The 17,555-nt window shown below is 42.5% G+C and overlaps 1 protein-coding gene across 1 annotated transcript; it reads right to left on the bottom strand.

Annotated features, from left to right (window-relative positions):
• Positions 1–245: 245 nt before the first annotated feature.
• Positions 246–14,814, bottom strand: spaca6 (sperm acrosome associated 6). The gene is made up of 9 exons (XM_064944972.1): positions 14,601–14,814; positions 14,412–14,498; positions 9,954–10,025; positions 4,893–4,916; positions 4,491–4,568; positions 2,709–2,812; positions 2,269–2,425; positions 1,703–1,886; positions 246–463 (listed from the first exon to the last, which is right to left on the bottom strand). Exons 1-9 carry the CDS (start codon positions 14,812–14,814, stop codon positions 358–360), a joined length of 1,026 nt encoding a protein of 341 aa, XP_064801044.1. The 3' UTR covers positions 246–357.
• Positions 14,815–17,555: the final 2,741 nt, after the last annotated feature.

Here is a 17,555-nt window from a genome sequence, read left to right as displayed (position 1 = left end):
TCGGGTTGAGGGTTAGGGTTGAGGGTTGAGGCTAGGTTAGGGTTGAGGTTTGAGGATTTCTTAATTAAAAACGTCACATTATGTATCACATCGAATCTGTCATAACAGTAGGGGTCTTTGAACAAGTAAAAATGTGTTGAATCTGTCCCATAAAGCATTCACTGGTCTCACCATGCCACAGTATGTGGTGATAATAGTAGCCTAATCATTGTCATTATAACAAATAATGTCTTACATCAGGAAGGTAAAGGCAACCGATCTTTAATGACTCCAGCCTTAAAGCACTGAAGTTACAGATATTAACATGTGCTTATCGCCCTCTAGTGGTGAAACCAGCTAAAGACCGATTGCTCGTTTTTATTGCAGTAGATAAATCTCCCGCACTGGGCACCTTGAATCTGGATCGTCTTCAGCTTGCTCCACATCACTCTTCTCTTTCTTTATCGACCACCAGTGCAGAATCCTGTGACAACCAGGGACACAGATGAGTTAGTCCAGACGAGAGCTTCTCCATTATATGTAAGACTATACCCATGTCTAGACTAGGATATCCCCTTGGTAATATCTGTAATATACACATGTCATAATGCATAAATAAAACAGCTCTGGTATGAGTGCTGAATTGGGTATGATGGCCATCATATGAGACTAGATATGTGTAATTTTTGAGGGAGAATCTAATATTTTTGGTCCTATTGGAGCTCTAAGTGGCCATATCTTTTTAGGCCCCAAGAAATGAGATATAGTGTCACAGTTACATAGCAAACATGAACCTCATTACTGTTCTGGAAACTAGATATGAAAGGATTTGAAACTGCCTGTCCGTATTTGAAAGGGACAGCCCTTTCTCTGGTTAAGTCACATTCAGATTCAAACCATCTTTATTGGCAGCACGGCAAAAAAGCAATCCAATGCTGTTAAAGCAACATGGCTTTAATAAAGCAATAAGGCCTGAAGAGGCACCGTATGGTGAATATGCCACGGCTAAGGGGTATTAAGGCACTTTCTGCGTTAATAACCGTCTATACTATAGCCTATAGAATATAAATGATTGTCTCCATCTGTGAGGGAGGAGGGATACTAACACTGTCAAAGGTTATATCTGCAGCTCTGTGTATGTGAGCTGGGACACTGACACTGAGGGTATATAGGGTGTATACAAAAGGTGCTATCTAGAGCCTAAAGGGGTTCTGTGGCTGTCCCCATAGAACAGGGCCGTTTCGGGATTGCACGTTTTGTTTTTTGTCCTAGCACTACACAGCTCATTCAAATAATCATCTAATCATCAAGATTTGATCATTTGAATCAGCAGTGTAGTGTTAGGGCAAAAACCAAATGTGCACAGCTTGGGGTCCCAAGTTTGGGAAACGCTGCCTTTGAAAAAACGTTTTGTTTCCAGGGTAGAACCGTTTTGGTTCCAGGTAGAACCTTATTGGGTTCCACATAGAACCCTTTCCCCAGAGGGTTCTACATGGAACAAAAAATAGTTACTGAAAAAGAAAAGGAGAGCAGCACACTCTAGGAGCAACATCGTTTCGACAGCCAAGATGTCTTCATCAGGATTCTACATGGAACCCAAAAGGGTTATTTTATGGGAACAGCCAAAGAACCCTTTTGGAACCCTTTTTTCTAAAAGTGTACTTTGTATGTGGACAGTGAAGGGTATATCTGCAGTACTGTACAGCTCTGTTCACTCACTTACCCCAGGGAGAGGAAGAGCAGCAGCAGCAGAGAAGTCAGACAGGCCGTGAGGAGAGAGGGAGGGGGGAGACGGAGGAGGGCAAGGGACCATCCACCAGGCACAGGGACAATTTGGCCCCCTGGAAGCAGTGACAGATCAAATATCTCCTGCAGCTCACTGTGGCCTACAACCACCTGGGGGATGACTAGGTCAGAGAGAGAGGGGGGGGGGGGGGGGGATAGAGAGATGAAGAAGAGAGAGAGAGAAAGAAATAGACAGAGAGAGAGAGAAGACGGTTGGACAGGGTTGAGGAATGGAGTGGGGATGGAGAGATTGAGGGAGAGATAGAGATGGCGGAGAGAGAGATCAGAGACTCAGAGCACAGAGCGATAGATAGAGGAGATAACAGACAAAAAGAGAGGAGGTACATCGACTATAAAGATATATACAAAGATGTGTGGTTACGCTCTCTGGCACAAAATGACCACCTTGCTACACATTGATGGTGAATGGGGAGTCACCACCATACAACACATAGAAAATAATATGGGACTTGAATGAATGTCTCTCTACAACACTATCATTACCTATGAGGTGGTAGTAAAGTCTGACTAAAGAGCGCTGTTCAGAGTAGATCTCACACTGGTATGTACCCTGGTGTCGCAGACCAGCTGAGGGGATAGAGTAGAGCCGGTCTATCCCTACTGTCACCTCCTCAAACTGATCCACCTGCTGGGTCCTGATCTGCAAGTCAGGGGACAACATGACTGCACAATCCTCTGATCTTCTCTCACTACAAAGGAATCATGTCTAAATGGAAGTTTCAGGAAAAGGGAGAGTTTTATAATATGACTTTAATAATTCAGCTCATCGTTTTGGGAGAGTTTCTCATCTAAAGACATACTTGGGCCCTGATTGTGAGGATTTGTAGTGGGTACTCTATAATGATGGACATGCTAGGCCATTATCTCCAGCATTGGCACTCTAAGGATAGGAGAACTAGCTACATCCCATAACATCCACTGACCTCCTCTGCAAACCTCCAGACCACTTTCATTTCATAAGGCAGGGGAAAGGGGACGTCACACCTCATCTGTGTCCGGTTGTTCTCCATGACTGTGATGTTCTTTGCTGTAGACACACACGCACGCACGCACGCACGCACGCACGCACGCACGCACGCACGCACACACACACACACACACACACACACACACACACACACACACACACACACACACACACACACACACACACACACACACACACACACACACACACACAGTGAAACTCTCTCACCTTGTGGTGAAGCTGTTCTCAGGGGGCAGCAGACAGTGGCAGTCTGAGTCTTCTTAATGATAATATTTAAATACAGCCTCTAGCGGGGTGCACTGGAAGGGATGATATGCTGAACAGTAATTGTGCAGCACTGGGTGGATATGAATACCATGGTGTGTGGGAGAGGACTGTCACCTTACATAAAGAAACCAAGGATTTAAAGGGTACCTTGGGGAGGCTGTCTGTGCAAAAAAATCATCAGACTTCACTGCTAAGAACATTTCAAGGATGAAAGGCACCAAGTGGATGTTTTCATGAGGGGAAAATGCACTTATGTAACATATAGCCTATACAGACAGAACTACATACACAGTCCTACACAGACAGAACTACATACACAGTTCTACACAGACAGAACTACATACACAGTCCAACACAGATAGAACTACATACACAGTCCAACACAGACAGAACTACATACACAGTCCAACACAGACAGAACTACATACACAGTCCAATACAGACAGAACTACATACACAGTCCTACACAGACAGAACTACATACACAGTTCTACACAGACAGAACTACATACACAGTCCTACACAGACAGAACTACATACACAGTTCTACACAGACATAACTACATACACAGTCCAACACAGACAGAACTACATACACAGTTCTACACAGACAGAACTACATACACAGTCCAATACAGACAGAACTACATACACAGTCCAACACAGACAGAACTACATACACAGTCCAACACAGACAGAACTACATACACAGTCCAATACAGACAGAACTACATACACAGTCCTACACAGACAGAACTACATACACAGTTCTACACAGACAGAACTACATACACAGTCCTACACAGACAGAACTACATACACAGTTCTACACAGACATAACTACATACACAGTCCAACACAGACAGAACTACATACACAGTCCAACACAGACAGAACTACATACACAGTCCAATACAGACAGAACTACATACACAGTCCTACACAGACAGAACTACATACACAGTTCTACACAGACAGAACTACATACACAGTCCTACACAGACAGAACTACATACACAGTTCTACACAGACATAACTACATACACAGTCTAACACAGACAGAACTACATACACAGTCCAACACAGACAGAACTACATACAAAGTCCAACACAGACAGAACTACATACACAGTCCAATACAGACAGAACTACATACACAGTCCAACACAGACAGACCTACATACACAGTCCTACACAGACAGGCCTACATACAGAGTCCTACACAGACAGACCTACATACACAGTCCTACACAGACATAACTACATACACAATCCTACACAGACAGACCTACAAGGACAGTCCAACACAAACAGACCTGCACAGACAGGCCTGCACAGACAGTCTTTTCAGTATTTTAACCAGGCATTGGGGAGTTGAGGGTATTTGAGTTATGAAAAAAATCGGTGTGAATGGTCAATAGATTTGATGTGGTGGTGTTTTGTTACTCACTTGGACAGTCAAGTGGGAACTCACAGGAGTCATACTGACAGGTGATACAGTTGTAGACATAACCAGAAGTCTGAAAACCTGAGGAACCCATGGGAGGAAATGCAACACATGGCCTATACATTTCTAGAACAAGGTAGAATAGAAAGGAAATACCATAGGAATTCAATAGGAAATTAAATATATTTAATACTTCGTATAACATGTCTTAGTATAACTATTTTAACTAATTATTATATTGACAGCAGGTATTACAACTAGCTTGCTATCATAGATTGATTCCTAGAATAGTTGGAATCTTTTTAACATGTTGAGGCCATAGCTGAGCAGAGCTACTAAGAGTTCATGAAATTCAACAGGAAGGTCATGCGAGGAGGAACAATTGAGGAGGAAACAGTCACTCACCACATGGAGGGAAACATCCAGAAGCTGGGTAGAGATAATAGGGGGAAAACAAACAAAATGACAAGAAAGAAAGAAGAGGCAGAGAAAACTATTTAAGCAACAACAACAAAAACATTTTTACTGATGAACATCGACATGACAAGTTGTCTTGACTTGATTGACATGGTTCAGTGTAGAACCAAGTATATCGTTAGACTGATAAAAGTAATATACAGAGATATACAGAGTCAGTGGTGTAAAGTACTTAAGTAAAAATACTTCTAAAGTAGTTTTTTGTGGTATCTGTATTTTACTATTTATATTTTTTCCCAACTTTTACTTTTACTTCACTACATTCCTAAAGAAAATAATGTACTTTTTACTCCATACATTGTCCCTGACACCCAAAAGTACTTCTAACTCACACAGTTATCATGAGAACATCCCTGGTCATCCCTACTGCCTCTGATCTGGCGGACTCACTAAACACAAATGCTTCATTAGCAAATTAAGGAGTGTTGAAGTGTGCCCCTGGCTATCCGTAAACAAAAGTATTTTTAATTGTGCCGTCTGTTTGCTTAATATAAGGAATTTGAAATGGTTTATACTTTTATTTGTACTTTTGATACTTAAGAACATTTCGGCAATTGCATTTACTTTTGATACTTAAGTATATTTAAAACCAATCACTTTTAGGTTTTTACTCAAGTAGTATTTTACTGGGTGACTTTCACTTTTACTTGAGTAATTTTCTATTATTGAGGTATCTTTACTTTTACTCAAGTATGACAATTGAGAATCTTTTTCCACCACTGTACTGAGTCCATACTATACAGAGCCCATACTATACAGAGCCCATACTATACAGAGTCCATTCTATACAGAGCCCATACTATACAGAGTCCATACTATACAGAGTCCATACTATACAGAGTCCATACTATACAGAGCCCATTCTATACAGAGCCCATACTATACAGAGTCCATTCTATACAGAGCCCATACTATACAAAGTCCATACTATACAGAGTCCATTCTATACAGAGCCCATACTATACAAAGTCCATACTATACAGAGTCCATACTATACAGAGTCCATACTATACAGAGTCCATTCTATACAGAGCCCATACTATACAGAGTCCATACTATACAGAGCCCATTCTATACAGAGTCCATACTATACAGAGTCCATACTATACAGAGTCCATACTACATACACAGAGTCCATTCTATACAGAGCCCATAATATACAGAGTCCCTTCTATACAGAGTCCATACTACATACACAGAGTACATTCTATACAGAGCCCATAATATACAGAGTCCATTCTATACAGAGCCCATACTATACAAAGTCCATACTATACAGAGCCCATTCTATACATAGCCCATACTATACAGAGTCCATTCTATACAGAGCCCATACTATACAGAGCCCATAATATACAGAGTCCCTTCTATACAGAGTCCATACTACATACACAGAGTACATTCTATACAGAGCCCATAATATACAGAGTCCATTCTATACAGAGCCCATACTATACAAAGTCCATACTATACAGAGCCCATTCTATACATAGCCCATACTATACAGAGTCCATTCTATACAGAGCCCATACTATACAGAGTCCATACTATACAGAGTCCATACTACATACACAGAGTCCATACTATACAGAGTCCATTCTATACAGAGCCCATACTATACAAAGTCCATACTATACAGAGCCCATACTATACAGAGTCCATACTATACAGAGTCCATACTATACAGAGTCCATACTATACAGAGCCCATTCTATACAGAGCCCATACTATACAGAGTCCATTCTATACAGAGCCCATACTATACAAAGTCCATACTATACAGAGTCCATACTATACAGAGTCCATACTATACATAGTCTATTCTATACAGAGCCCATACTATACAGAGTCCATACTATACAGAGCCCATTCTATACAGAGTCCATACTATACAGAGTCCATACTACATACACAGAGTCCATTCTATACAGAGCCCATAATATACAGAGTCCCTTCTATACAGAGTCCATACTACATACACAGAGTACATTCTATACAGAGCCCATAATATACAGAGTCCATTCTATACAGAGCCCATACTATACAAAGTCCATACTATACAGAGCCCATTCTATACAGAGCCCATACTATACAGAGTCCATACTATACAGAGTCCATACTACATACACAGAGTCCATTCTATACAGAGCCCATAATATACAGAGTCCATTCTATACAGAGCCCATACCACAGTGGGGAGAACAAGTATTTGATACACTGCCGATTTTTCAGGTTTTCCTACTTACAAAGCATGTCGTGGTCTGTAATTTTTTTAATCATAGGTACACTTCAACTGTGAGAGACGGAATTTTTTCAGCTCAATGACGGCCTAGGAACAGTGGGTTAACTGCCTGTTCAGGGGCAGAACGACAGATTTGTACCTTGTCAGCTCGGGGATTCGAGCTTGCAACCTTTCGGTTACTAGTCCAACGCTCTAACCACTAGGCTACCCTGCCGAATCTAAAACAAAAATCCAGAAAATCACATTGTATGATTTTTAAGTAATTAATTTGCATTTTATTGCATGACATAAGTATTTGATCACCTACCAACCAGTAAGAATTCCGGCTCTCACAGACCTGTTAGTTTTTCTTTAAGAAGCCCTCCTGTTCTCCACTCATTACCTGTATTAACTGCACCTGTTTGAACTCGATACCTGTATAAAAGACACCTGTCCACCCCCTCAATCAAACAGACTCCAACCTCTCCACAATGACCAAGACCAGAGAGCTGTGTAAGGACATCAGGGATAAAATTGTAGACCTGCACAAGGCTGGGATGGACTACAGGACAATAGGCAAGCAGCTTGGTGAGAAGGCAACAACTGGTGGCGCAATTATTAAAAAATGGAAGAAGTTCAAGATGACGGTCAATCACCCGCTGTCTGGGGCTCCATGCAAGATCTCACCTCGTGGGGCATCAATGATCATGAGGAAGGTGAGGGATCAGCCCAGAACTACACGGCAGTACCTGGTCAATGACCTGAAGAGAGCTGGGACCACAGTCTCAAAGAAAACCATTAGTAACACACTATGCCGTCATGGATTAAAATCCTGCAGCGCACGCAAGGTCCCCCTGCTCAAGTCAACGCATGTCCAGGCCCGTCTGAAGTTTGCCAATGACCATCTGGATGATCCAGAGGAGGAATGGGAGAAGGTCATGTGGTCTGATGAGACAAAAATAGAGCTTTTTGGTCTAAACTCCACTCGCCGTGTTTGGAGGAAGAAGAAGGATGAGTACAACCTCAAGAACACCATCCCAACCGTGAAGCATGGAGGTGGAAGCATCATTCTTTGGCGATGCTTTTCTGCAAAGGGGACAGGACGACTGCACCATATTGAGGGGAGGATGGATGGGGCCATGAATTGCGAGATCTTGGCCAACAACCTCCTTCCCTCAGTAAGAGCATTGAAGATGGGTCGTGGCTGGGTCGTCCAGCATGATAACGACCCGAAACACACAGCCAGGGCAACTAAGGAGTGGCTCCATAAGAAGCATCTCAAGGTCCTGGAGTGGCCTAGCCAGTCTCCAGTCCTGAACCCGATAGAACATCTTTGGAGGGAGCTGAAAATCCGTATTGCCCAGCGACAGCCCCGAAATCTGAAGGATCTGGAGAAGGTCTGTATGGAGGAGTGGGCCAAAATCTCTGTTGCAGTGTGTGCAAACCTGGTCAAGAACTACAGGGAACGTATGATCTCTGTAATTGCAAAAAAGGTTTCTGTACCAAATATTAAGTTATGCTTTTCTGATGTATCAAATGCAATAAAATGCAAATTAATCACTTAAAAATCATACAATGTGATTTTCTGGATTTTTGTTTTAGATTAAATCTCTCACAGTTGAAGTGTACCTATGATACAAATGACAGACCTCTACATGCTTTGTAAGTAGGAACATTTGCAAAATCGGCAGTGTATCAAATACTTGTTCTCCCCACTGTATATAGAGTCAGTGGTGTAAAGTACTTAAGTAAAAATACTTCTTAAGTAGTTTTTTTGGGGTATCTGTATTTTACTATTTATATTTTTTTCCCCAACTTTTACTTTTACTTCACTGCATTCCTAAAGAAAATAATGTACTTTTTACTCCATACATTGTCCCTGACACCCAAAAGTACTCATTACATTTTGACAGGAAAATGGTCTAACTCACACAGTTATCATGAGAACATCCCTGGTCATCCCTACTGCCCCTGATCTGGCAGACTCACTAAACACAAATGCTTCATTTGCAAATTATGGAGTGTTGAAGTGTGCCCCTGGCTATCCGTAAAAAAAAGTTTTTTAAAATTGTGCCGTCTGTTTGCTTAATATAAGGAATTTGAAATGGTTTATACTTTTATTTGTACTTTTGATACTTAAGAACATTTCAGCAATTCCATTTACTTTTGATACTTAAGTATATTTAAAACCAATCACTTTTAGGTTTTTACTCAAGTAGTATTTTACTGGGTGACTTTCACTTTTACTTGAGTAATTTTCTATTAAGGTATCTTTACTTTTACTCAAGTATGACAATTGAGAATCTTTTTCCACCACTGTACAGAGCCAATACTGTACAGTCCATACTTTACAGAGTCCATACTATACAGAGTCCATACTATACAGAGTCCATACTATACAGAGCCCATACTATACAGAGTCCATACTATACAGAGTCCATACTATACAGAGCCCATACTATACAGAGCCCATACTATACAGAGCCCATACTATACAGAGTCCATACTATACAGAGTCCATACTATACAGAGCCCATACTATACAGAGCCCATACTATACAGAGCCCATACTATACAGAGTCCATACTATACAGAGTCCACACTATATAGATGACAGGTTGGGAAAAGGTAAGAATGAAGACATTTCTCTGATGCTACTTACCCCATGGCAAGTAACGGTCTGGATATGAAAGAAAGGTTCTGAAATATGGTGTGAGGTAGTAGTGAGGAAAAGGAAATACAAGGGAGAGAAGGCGATTATGTCTCACCTCGAGGCAGTTTGAAGGCAGCCGCAATGAAATTGTCTGCAGCTGTCAGTAACCTCTCGTCATATACTGTGTCTGATGGATAGAGAGAGGAGGAGAGAAGGAGAGGAAAAATATATCTCAATTGCTCCCATGGAAGTGTGTGTGCGTGTGCGCGTGCGCGTGCGTGTGCGCGTGTGTGTGCGTGTGCGCGTCTACAATAAAGAGTGTCTACAGTGTCCATTTGTACCAGAGCTGAACTGATCTAATAGTCTGCTGCTACATCCAGTGTAAAATATCCAGTGTAAAACATCCAGTGTAAAACACTGCCCCCCAGTGTAAAACATCCAGTGTAAAACACTGCCCCCAGTGTAAAACATCCAGTGTAAAACACTGCCCCCAGTGTAAAACATCCAGTGTAAAACACTGCCCCCAGTGTAAAACACTGCCCCCAGTGTAAAATATCCAGTGTAAAATACTGCCCCCCAGTGTAAAACATCCAGTGTAAAACACTGCCCCCAGTGTAAAATATCCAGTGTAAAATACTGCCCCCAGTGTAAAACATCCAGTGTAAAACACTGCCCCCAGTGTAAAACAACCAGTGTAAAACACTGCCCCCAGTGTAAAATATCCAGTGTAAAACACTGCCCCCAGTGTAAAACATCCAGTGTAAAACACTGCCCCCAGTGTAAAACACCCAGTGTAAAACACTGCCCCCAGTGTAAAACCCTGCCCCCAGTGTAAAACACTGCCCCCCAGTGTAAAATATCCAGTGTAAAACACCCAGTGTAAAACACTGCCCCCAGTGTACAATATCCAGTGTAAAACACTGACCCCAGTGTAAAACATCCAGTGTAAAACACTGCCCCCCGTGTAAAACATCCAGTGTAAAACCTCCAGTGTAAAACACTGCCCCCAGTGTAAAACATCCAGTGTAAAACACTGCCCCCAGTGTAAAACACCCAGTGTAAAACACTGCCCCCAGTGTAAAATATCCAGTGTAAAATACTGCCCCCCAGTGTAAAACATCCAGTGTAAAACACTGCCCCCAGTGTAAAATATCCAGTGTAAAATACTGCCCCCAGTGTAAAACATCCAGTGTAAAACACTGCCCCCAGTGTAAAACAACCAGTGTAAAACACTGCCCCCAGTGTAAAATATCCAGTGTAAAACACTGCCCCCAGTGTAAAACATCCAGTGTAAAACACTGCCCCCAGTGTAAAACACTGCCCCCAGTGTAAAACCCTGCCCCCAGTGTAAAACACTGCCCCCCAGTGTAAAATATCCAGTGTAAAACACCCAGTGTAAAACACTGCCCCCAGTGTACAATATCCAGTGTAAAACACTGACCCCAGTGTAAAACATCCAGTGTAAAACACTGCCCCCCATGTAAAACATCCAGTGTAAAACCTCCAGTGTAAAACACTGCCCCCAGTGTAAAACATCCAGTGTAAAACACTGCCCCCAGTGTAAAATATCCAGTGTAAAACACTTCCCCTAGTGTAAAACACTGCCCCAGTGTAAAATATCCAGTGTAAAACACTGCCCCCAGTGTTAAACACTGCCCCCAGTGTAAAATATCCAGTGTAAAACACTGCCCCCAGTGTAAAATATCCAGTGTAAAACACTGCCCCCGTGTAAAACATCCAGTGTAAAACACTGACCCCAGTGTAAAACATCCAGTGTAAAACACTGACCCCAGTGTAAAACATCCAGTGTAAAACACTGCCCCCAGTGTACAATATCCAGTGTAAAACACTGCCCCCAGTGTAAAACACTGCCCCAGTGTAAAATATCCAGTGTAAAACACTGCCCCAGTGTAAAATATCCGGTGTAAAACACTGCCCCCAGTGTAAAACACTGCCCCCAGTGTAAAACATCCAGTGTAAAACACTGCCCCAGCGTAAAATATCCAGTGTAAAACACTGCCCCCAGTGTATAATATCCAGTGTAAAACACTGCCCCCAGTGTAAAATATCCAGTGTAAAATATCCAGTGTAAAACACTGCCCCCAGTGTAAAACACCCAGTGTAAAACACTGCCCCCAGTGTAAAATATCCAGTGTAAAACACTGCCCCCAGTGTATAATATCCAGTGTAAAATACTGCCCCCAGTGTAAAACATCCAGTGTAAAACACTGCCCCCAGTGTAAAACACCCAGTGTAAAACACCCAGTGTAAAACACCCAGTGTAAAACATCCAGTGTAAAACACTGCCCCCAGTGTAAAACATCCAGTGTAAAACACTGCCCCCAGTGTAAAATATCAAGTGTAAAACACTGCCCCAGTGTAAAACATCCAGTGTAAAACACTGCCCCCAGTGTAAAATATCCAGTGTAAAATACTGCCCCCAGTGTAAAACATCCAGTGTAAAACACTGCCCCCAGTGTAAAACATCCAGTGTAAAACACTGCCCCAGTGTAAAACATCCAGTGTAAAACACTGCCCCCAGTGTAAAATATCCAGTGTAAAATACTGCCCCCAGTGTAAAACATCCAGTGTAAAACACTGCCCCCAGTGTAAAACATCCAGTGTAAAACACTGCCCGCAGTGTATAATACCCAGTGTAAAACACTGCCCCCAGTGTAAAATATCCAGTGTAAAACATCCAGTGTAAAACACTGCCCCCAGTGTAAAATATACAGTGTAAAATACTGCCCCCAGTGTAAAACATCCAGTGTAAAACACTGCCCGCAGTGTAAAACACCCAGTGTAAAACACTGCCCCCAGTGTAAAATATCCGGTGGAAAACACTGCCCCCAGTGTAAAATATCCAGTGTAAAACACTGCCCCAGTGTAAAACACTGCCCGCAGTGTAAAACACCCAGTGTAAAACACTGCCCCCAGTGTAAAACATCCAGTGTAAAACACTGCCCCCAGTGTAAAACATCCAGTGTAAAATACTGCCCCCAGTGTAAAACATCCAGTGTAAAACACTGCCCACAGTGTAAAACATCCAGTGTAAAACACTGCCCCCAGTGTAAAACATCAAGTGTAAAACACTGCCCCCAGTGTAAAACATCCAGTGTAAAACACTGCCCCCAGTGTAAAATATCCAGTGTAAAATACTGCCCCCAGTGTAAAACATCCAGTGTAAAATATCCAGTGTAAAACACTGCCCCCAGTGTAAAACATCCAGTGTAAAACACTGCCCCCAGCGTAAAACACCCAGTGTAAAATACTGCCCCCAGTGTAAAACATCCAGTGTAAAACACTGCCCCCAGTGTAAAATATCCAGTGTAAAACACTGCCCCCAGTGTATAATATCCAGTGTAAAACACTGCCCCCAGTGTAAAATATCCAGTGTAAAACATCCAGTGTAAAACACTGCCCCCCAGTGTAAAACATCCAGTGTAAAACACTGCCCCCAGTGTAAAATATCCAGTGTAAAACATTGCCCCCAGTGTAAAACATCCAGTGTAAAACACTGCCCCCAGTGTAAAACATCCAGTGTAAAACACTGCCCCCAGTGTAAAACATCCAGTGTAAAACACTGCCCCCAGTGTAAAATATCCAGTGTAAAACACTGCCCCCAGTGTAAAACATCCAGTGTAAAACACAGCCCCCAGTGTAAAATATCCAGTGTAAAACACTGCCCCCAGTGTAAAACACTGCCCCAGTGTAAAATATCCAGTGTAAAAACACTGCCCCCAGTGTAAAACATCCAGTGTAAAACACCGCCCCCAGTGTAAAACATCCAGTGTAAAACACTGCCCCCAGTGTAAAACATCCAGTGTAAAACACTGCCCCCAGTGTAAAATATACAGTGTAAAACACTGCCCCAGTGTAAAATATCCAGTGTAAAACAAGGGAATCAAAAAGCATGGGGATGTAGGAAAGTTTGAGAGAGAGTTATACAGTACATTTACATCTTAGTCATTTAGCCGAAACTCTTATCCAGAGCAACTTACAGTTACAGGATTACAATTGAATCACCCTGTTGCAGCGGTACTTCCCTGCCAAGCAGGAAATGTAAAACATGTTGTGTATTGGAGGTTTTAATACTTCTGAAGTTTGCACTGTACACTTTGACATTTCAGACTTGTTTTTACCTTAAATGTATCAACCCCTACACAAATGTCCATTAATTATGATCCACATACTAATTCACATTTCCTGTTGCTGCAGGATTCTTTTCCTGCTGTAGCAAACTGTCTCAAATGATGACCCTACATCTGCAGAGGATTTATCTTAAGGTAGCTTGGTAAGACAACCACATCTCACAGTCATACCTAGTAATGGTGGTTGTGTGCATCAAATAAAATGTCCATTCCATTCTTGGAAGGCAAAGTATTCTTTCTGATCAAACTTTGAACATCCATGACTGTGATACAGTATGCAGAAAACAAAATCCACCCTAATAACCTAACTCTCTCTCCAAAAGCAATTATTTAATGTCGTCTCCAAACACCATTAGCGGTGAGGAAAGCACATGAGGAAAGGACTATTTTGTTGGGAGTGACGCAGACAGCAGGACTTGTACCATCATTCATCTTCTTGTCAAATTCCTCCGCCATGGGCATGATCTCAGCATTTAGGATCTCCTTCAGCTTCTGATCATAACCTTTCCCTGAGAAATACAAAGTTCCAAGTTCTTATCATCCTCTTATTTTCTAACCCATCTAGGAAGCCAAATCACAGTGCCTAAATAAAACAGGATCAGTTTTCTCACCAACTCGTCCTGCCTCAATCACTTTCTGGTTGTTATTGAATATATTCTCTAGTTTTTTAAAGCACGAGTCTACATTTCGAATGTTGTATTCGGTGAGGACGTGTCCCCAACACAGACGTATGCTGTCTTCAACCTCCACAAAGCACTGATAGCAGCTCGAAGAGGGTTTGAACAACGTGCTGGCATACAGAACCCACAACCCACACTTCCACATCTTCAGGATGATGTGCTGTCATGTGGGGAAAGTTGGTTGAGGTTCCAAAACTTACTGTATGATGTCATAAAGGATGTCACTGAGTTACAAGATATTCACATAGAATTCTAATTCGGATTCCGTGGATTTTCCATTTGCATGACACACTAAATGAAATGCCGTGTCTTTGAGCCCATGGTGATTTGTGCAGAGCACATGTTCATCTTCACTTGAGGTGTAAGTGTCTTTAAACCACTCCACTTATATCTGACAATGACAGCGTAATACATGTGAAATGCTCTCCCACTTCATGACTAGGTATAGGAGGAGCACCAAAGCCTTCTCTTTGCCTGTGTCAGTTTCAACCACCTTTCTTCTCAATTCCATTGTCTCTGGTCCCCTCTCTCTGCTACCACAATGCACCAGTTTTACTGCAGAGCAGAGGGATGGAGTGAGAGAGGGAGCGGGGAGGAAGGGAGGGAGGGAGGGAGGGAGGGACGGACGGACGGAGGGAGGGAGGGAGGGAGGGAGGGAGGGAGGGAGGGAGGGAGGGAGGGAGGGAGGGAGGGAGGGAGGGAGGGAGGGAGGGAGGGAGGGGAAACTAGGGGGGAGTGAAGAGAGTTTAAAATGCTCATGAAACCGTAACAATATAGAGTAGAAGTTTGTCTGTGAAGGAGCCAAAACAAAAATGAAAGAAGACAGGCTCACTGGTGGTCTGGAGAGGGAGAGGGAAACAGAAAGGGAAATAAACCCTGTGCAGTGGAGGACACTGAAATTATTGAGATAATGAGTGATGGAAAAAAGTGCCAATCCCTATTTAATGAGAGAGAAAGAGAGATTGAAAAAAAGGATAAAGACATGGAAGAGAGAGAAAAAGAGAGATCATGAGACAACAGAGAGAGAGAGAGAGAGAGAGAGAGAAGAGAGACTACCAATCAAGCCCACTGCCTCATCACATCCCTTATCCCCTCCCCCACAACCCCCACTCTCCCCATCTCTCTCTCTCTCTCTCTCTCTCTCTCTCTCTCTCTCTCTCTCTCTCTCTGTGTCTCCATGGTAACCAGACAGGGTGCCTAATACACCAAGTTAATATATTTCCAGTGGCATGGTGAGCTGGGTACTAAAGCATTCATCTGTCTCCACACAGACAAGCTAATCAATATTGGCCAAGAGTCTGCTCCAGGACTGCCAGAGTCAGACAACCAGTCAGACAGCCTCCCTAGCTTCGAAGCTGGGGGTGGGGGGGGCACAAATACATGTGTGTGCCTGTGTGTGACCAACTGGGGACATTGTGTTCGCCCCCATGAGGTAAAATGCTATTTCTAGGGGGTTTAGGGTTAAGGTTAGAATTTGCGTTAGGTTTAGGCTTAGAATTACGTTCAGGGTTAGGGTTAGGTTTAGGGTTAAGGTTAGGTTTTTGGGTTAAGTTTAGGGTTAAGGTTAGAGTTAGGGTAAGAGTACGGCTTAGGGTTACGGTTAAGTTTAAGGGTTAGGGAAAATAGGATTTTGAATAGAACTGAATTGTGTGTCCCCACAAGATTAGCTCTACAAGACTGTGTGTGTGTGTGCCTAGTTTTGTGTGTGTAGCCAACAAGGGCACTATGATGAACTGACACTTCAGGCATTAAAGCTAAATGTTCATTCAGTTCTGTTTATATTTACATTTAAGGATTGAAATCCTCGCCAGTAATATCTAGTGTGTGACTGGGAGGTCAGCAGGATGATATTTCTGGATGACTGCATGTTTGTACATTACCTAGATGATAGTACGGGATATGTTAAATGTGGCTTTGCAGCTGTAGTTCGAGATTCAGTGCCAGCAGCCACATTAACATTAAGTCTTCAATTAGATGATAACATGTTTTACACCTCTGGAGTCTCTTCCATGCAGATCTGCCAGACATAGCTCATAGCATGCTCCTCTTGACACGTTCACACAGACTGTCACACCGTTTACATTACTCTGTCTTTATTTAGGAATTAAGACATACAATTTATACAGTAAAAAGTGTATAAATACTTTACTTCATTTGGATCATTAGCTGTCTTCAAAGATAATAACTTTGACGGGGTCACCACCCTTGGCTGTCTTCTGACTGGCTCCCATGATGGGTTAGAACACAAAGCCAGCCAATAGGGTGGGCCCCCTGAGGTCACAGACAGACATCCTCTTCCACAGGTATTTGTTGTTAAGAGGGAATCACACTTCAGACAAGTACATAAGTACCACAACATTCAGTAGAGTCCTGCAGAATGGATAGGGCTGTGTGTACCATTATCAGATATAAAGACATGGGACATCCACCCTCTGTGTCAAAGTCTGGGATTTTGTTTTGTATTCAGATGTGTGGAAGCAACTCAAACTATGATCACTTTAAAAGGAAACACCAGTTGAAACACTATACATTGCATTCTTTACACTGGAACAGTCTATGGGAAATAACAAGGAGTTCATTGACATATAAAAACAGTAAGTCACCTTCCACAGCGACTCTTCTCTTTTCTTTTGCTCCACAATGATGAACATGAATGCAGCCCTGTTCCCAAGGACCTCACCTGTGACCTACTATGACCTCACAGGTTAAGGGTCTCAGGGACAGAGGGGCATGCTGGGAAAAGTAGTTCCACAGGCGTTTCACATAAGCAAAGGTGGCCAGATGGATGGAATTATTTTTTACGAAAGAAAAAAGAAACGCATCGTCGCACCGACGACACAAAGCTATGACCTCGTCTGACATTTTCATTTCTGCGGCAACCGGCCC

Source organism: Oncorhynchus masou, chromosome 29, assembly GCF_036934945.1.
Source record: "Oncorhynchus masou masou isolate Uvic2021 chromosome 29, UVic_Omas_1.1, whole genome shotgun sequence".
In the NCBI taxonomy this organism is placed as follows: Eukaryota; Metazoa; Chordata; class Actinopteri; order Salmoniformes; family Salmonidae; genus Oncorhynchus; species Oncorhynchus masou.
This window is presented reverse-complemented; position numbering and strand designations above follow the sequence as displayed.

Coding starts and splice junctions, on each gene's coding strand:
- spaca6 (XM_064944972.1), bottom strand. CDS start 14,814: ATGTGGAAGTGTGGGTTGTGGGTTCTGTATGCCAGCACGTTGTTCAAA. Junction 1,887..2,268: donor ACTTTACTACCACCTCATAG/GTAATGATAGTG, acceptor TCTCTGACCTAG/TCATCCCCCAGGTGGTTGTA. Junction 464..1,702: donor CTGCTCTTCCTCTCCCTGGG/GTAAGTGAGTGA, acceptor TGGTTGTCACAG/GATTCTGCACTGGTGGTCGA.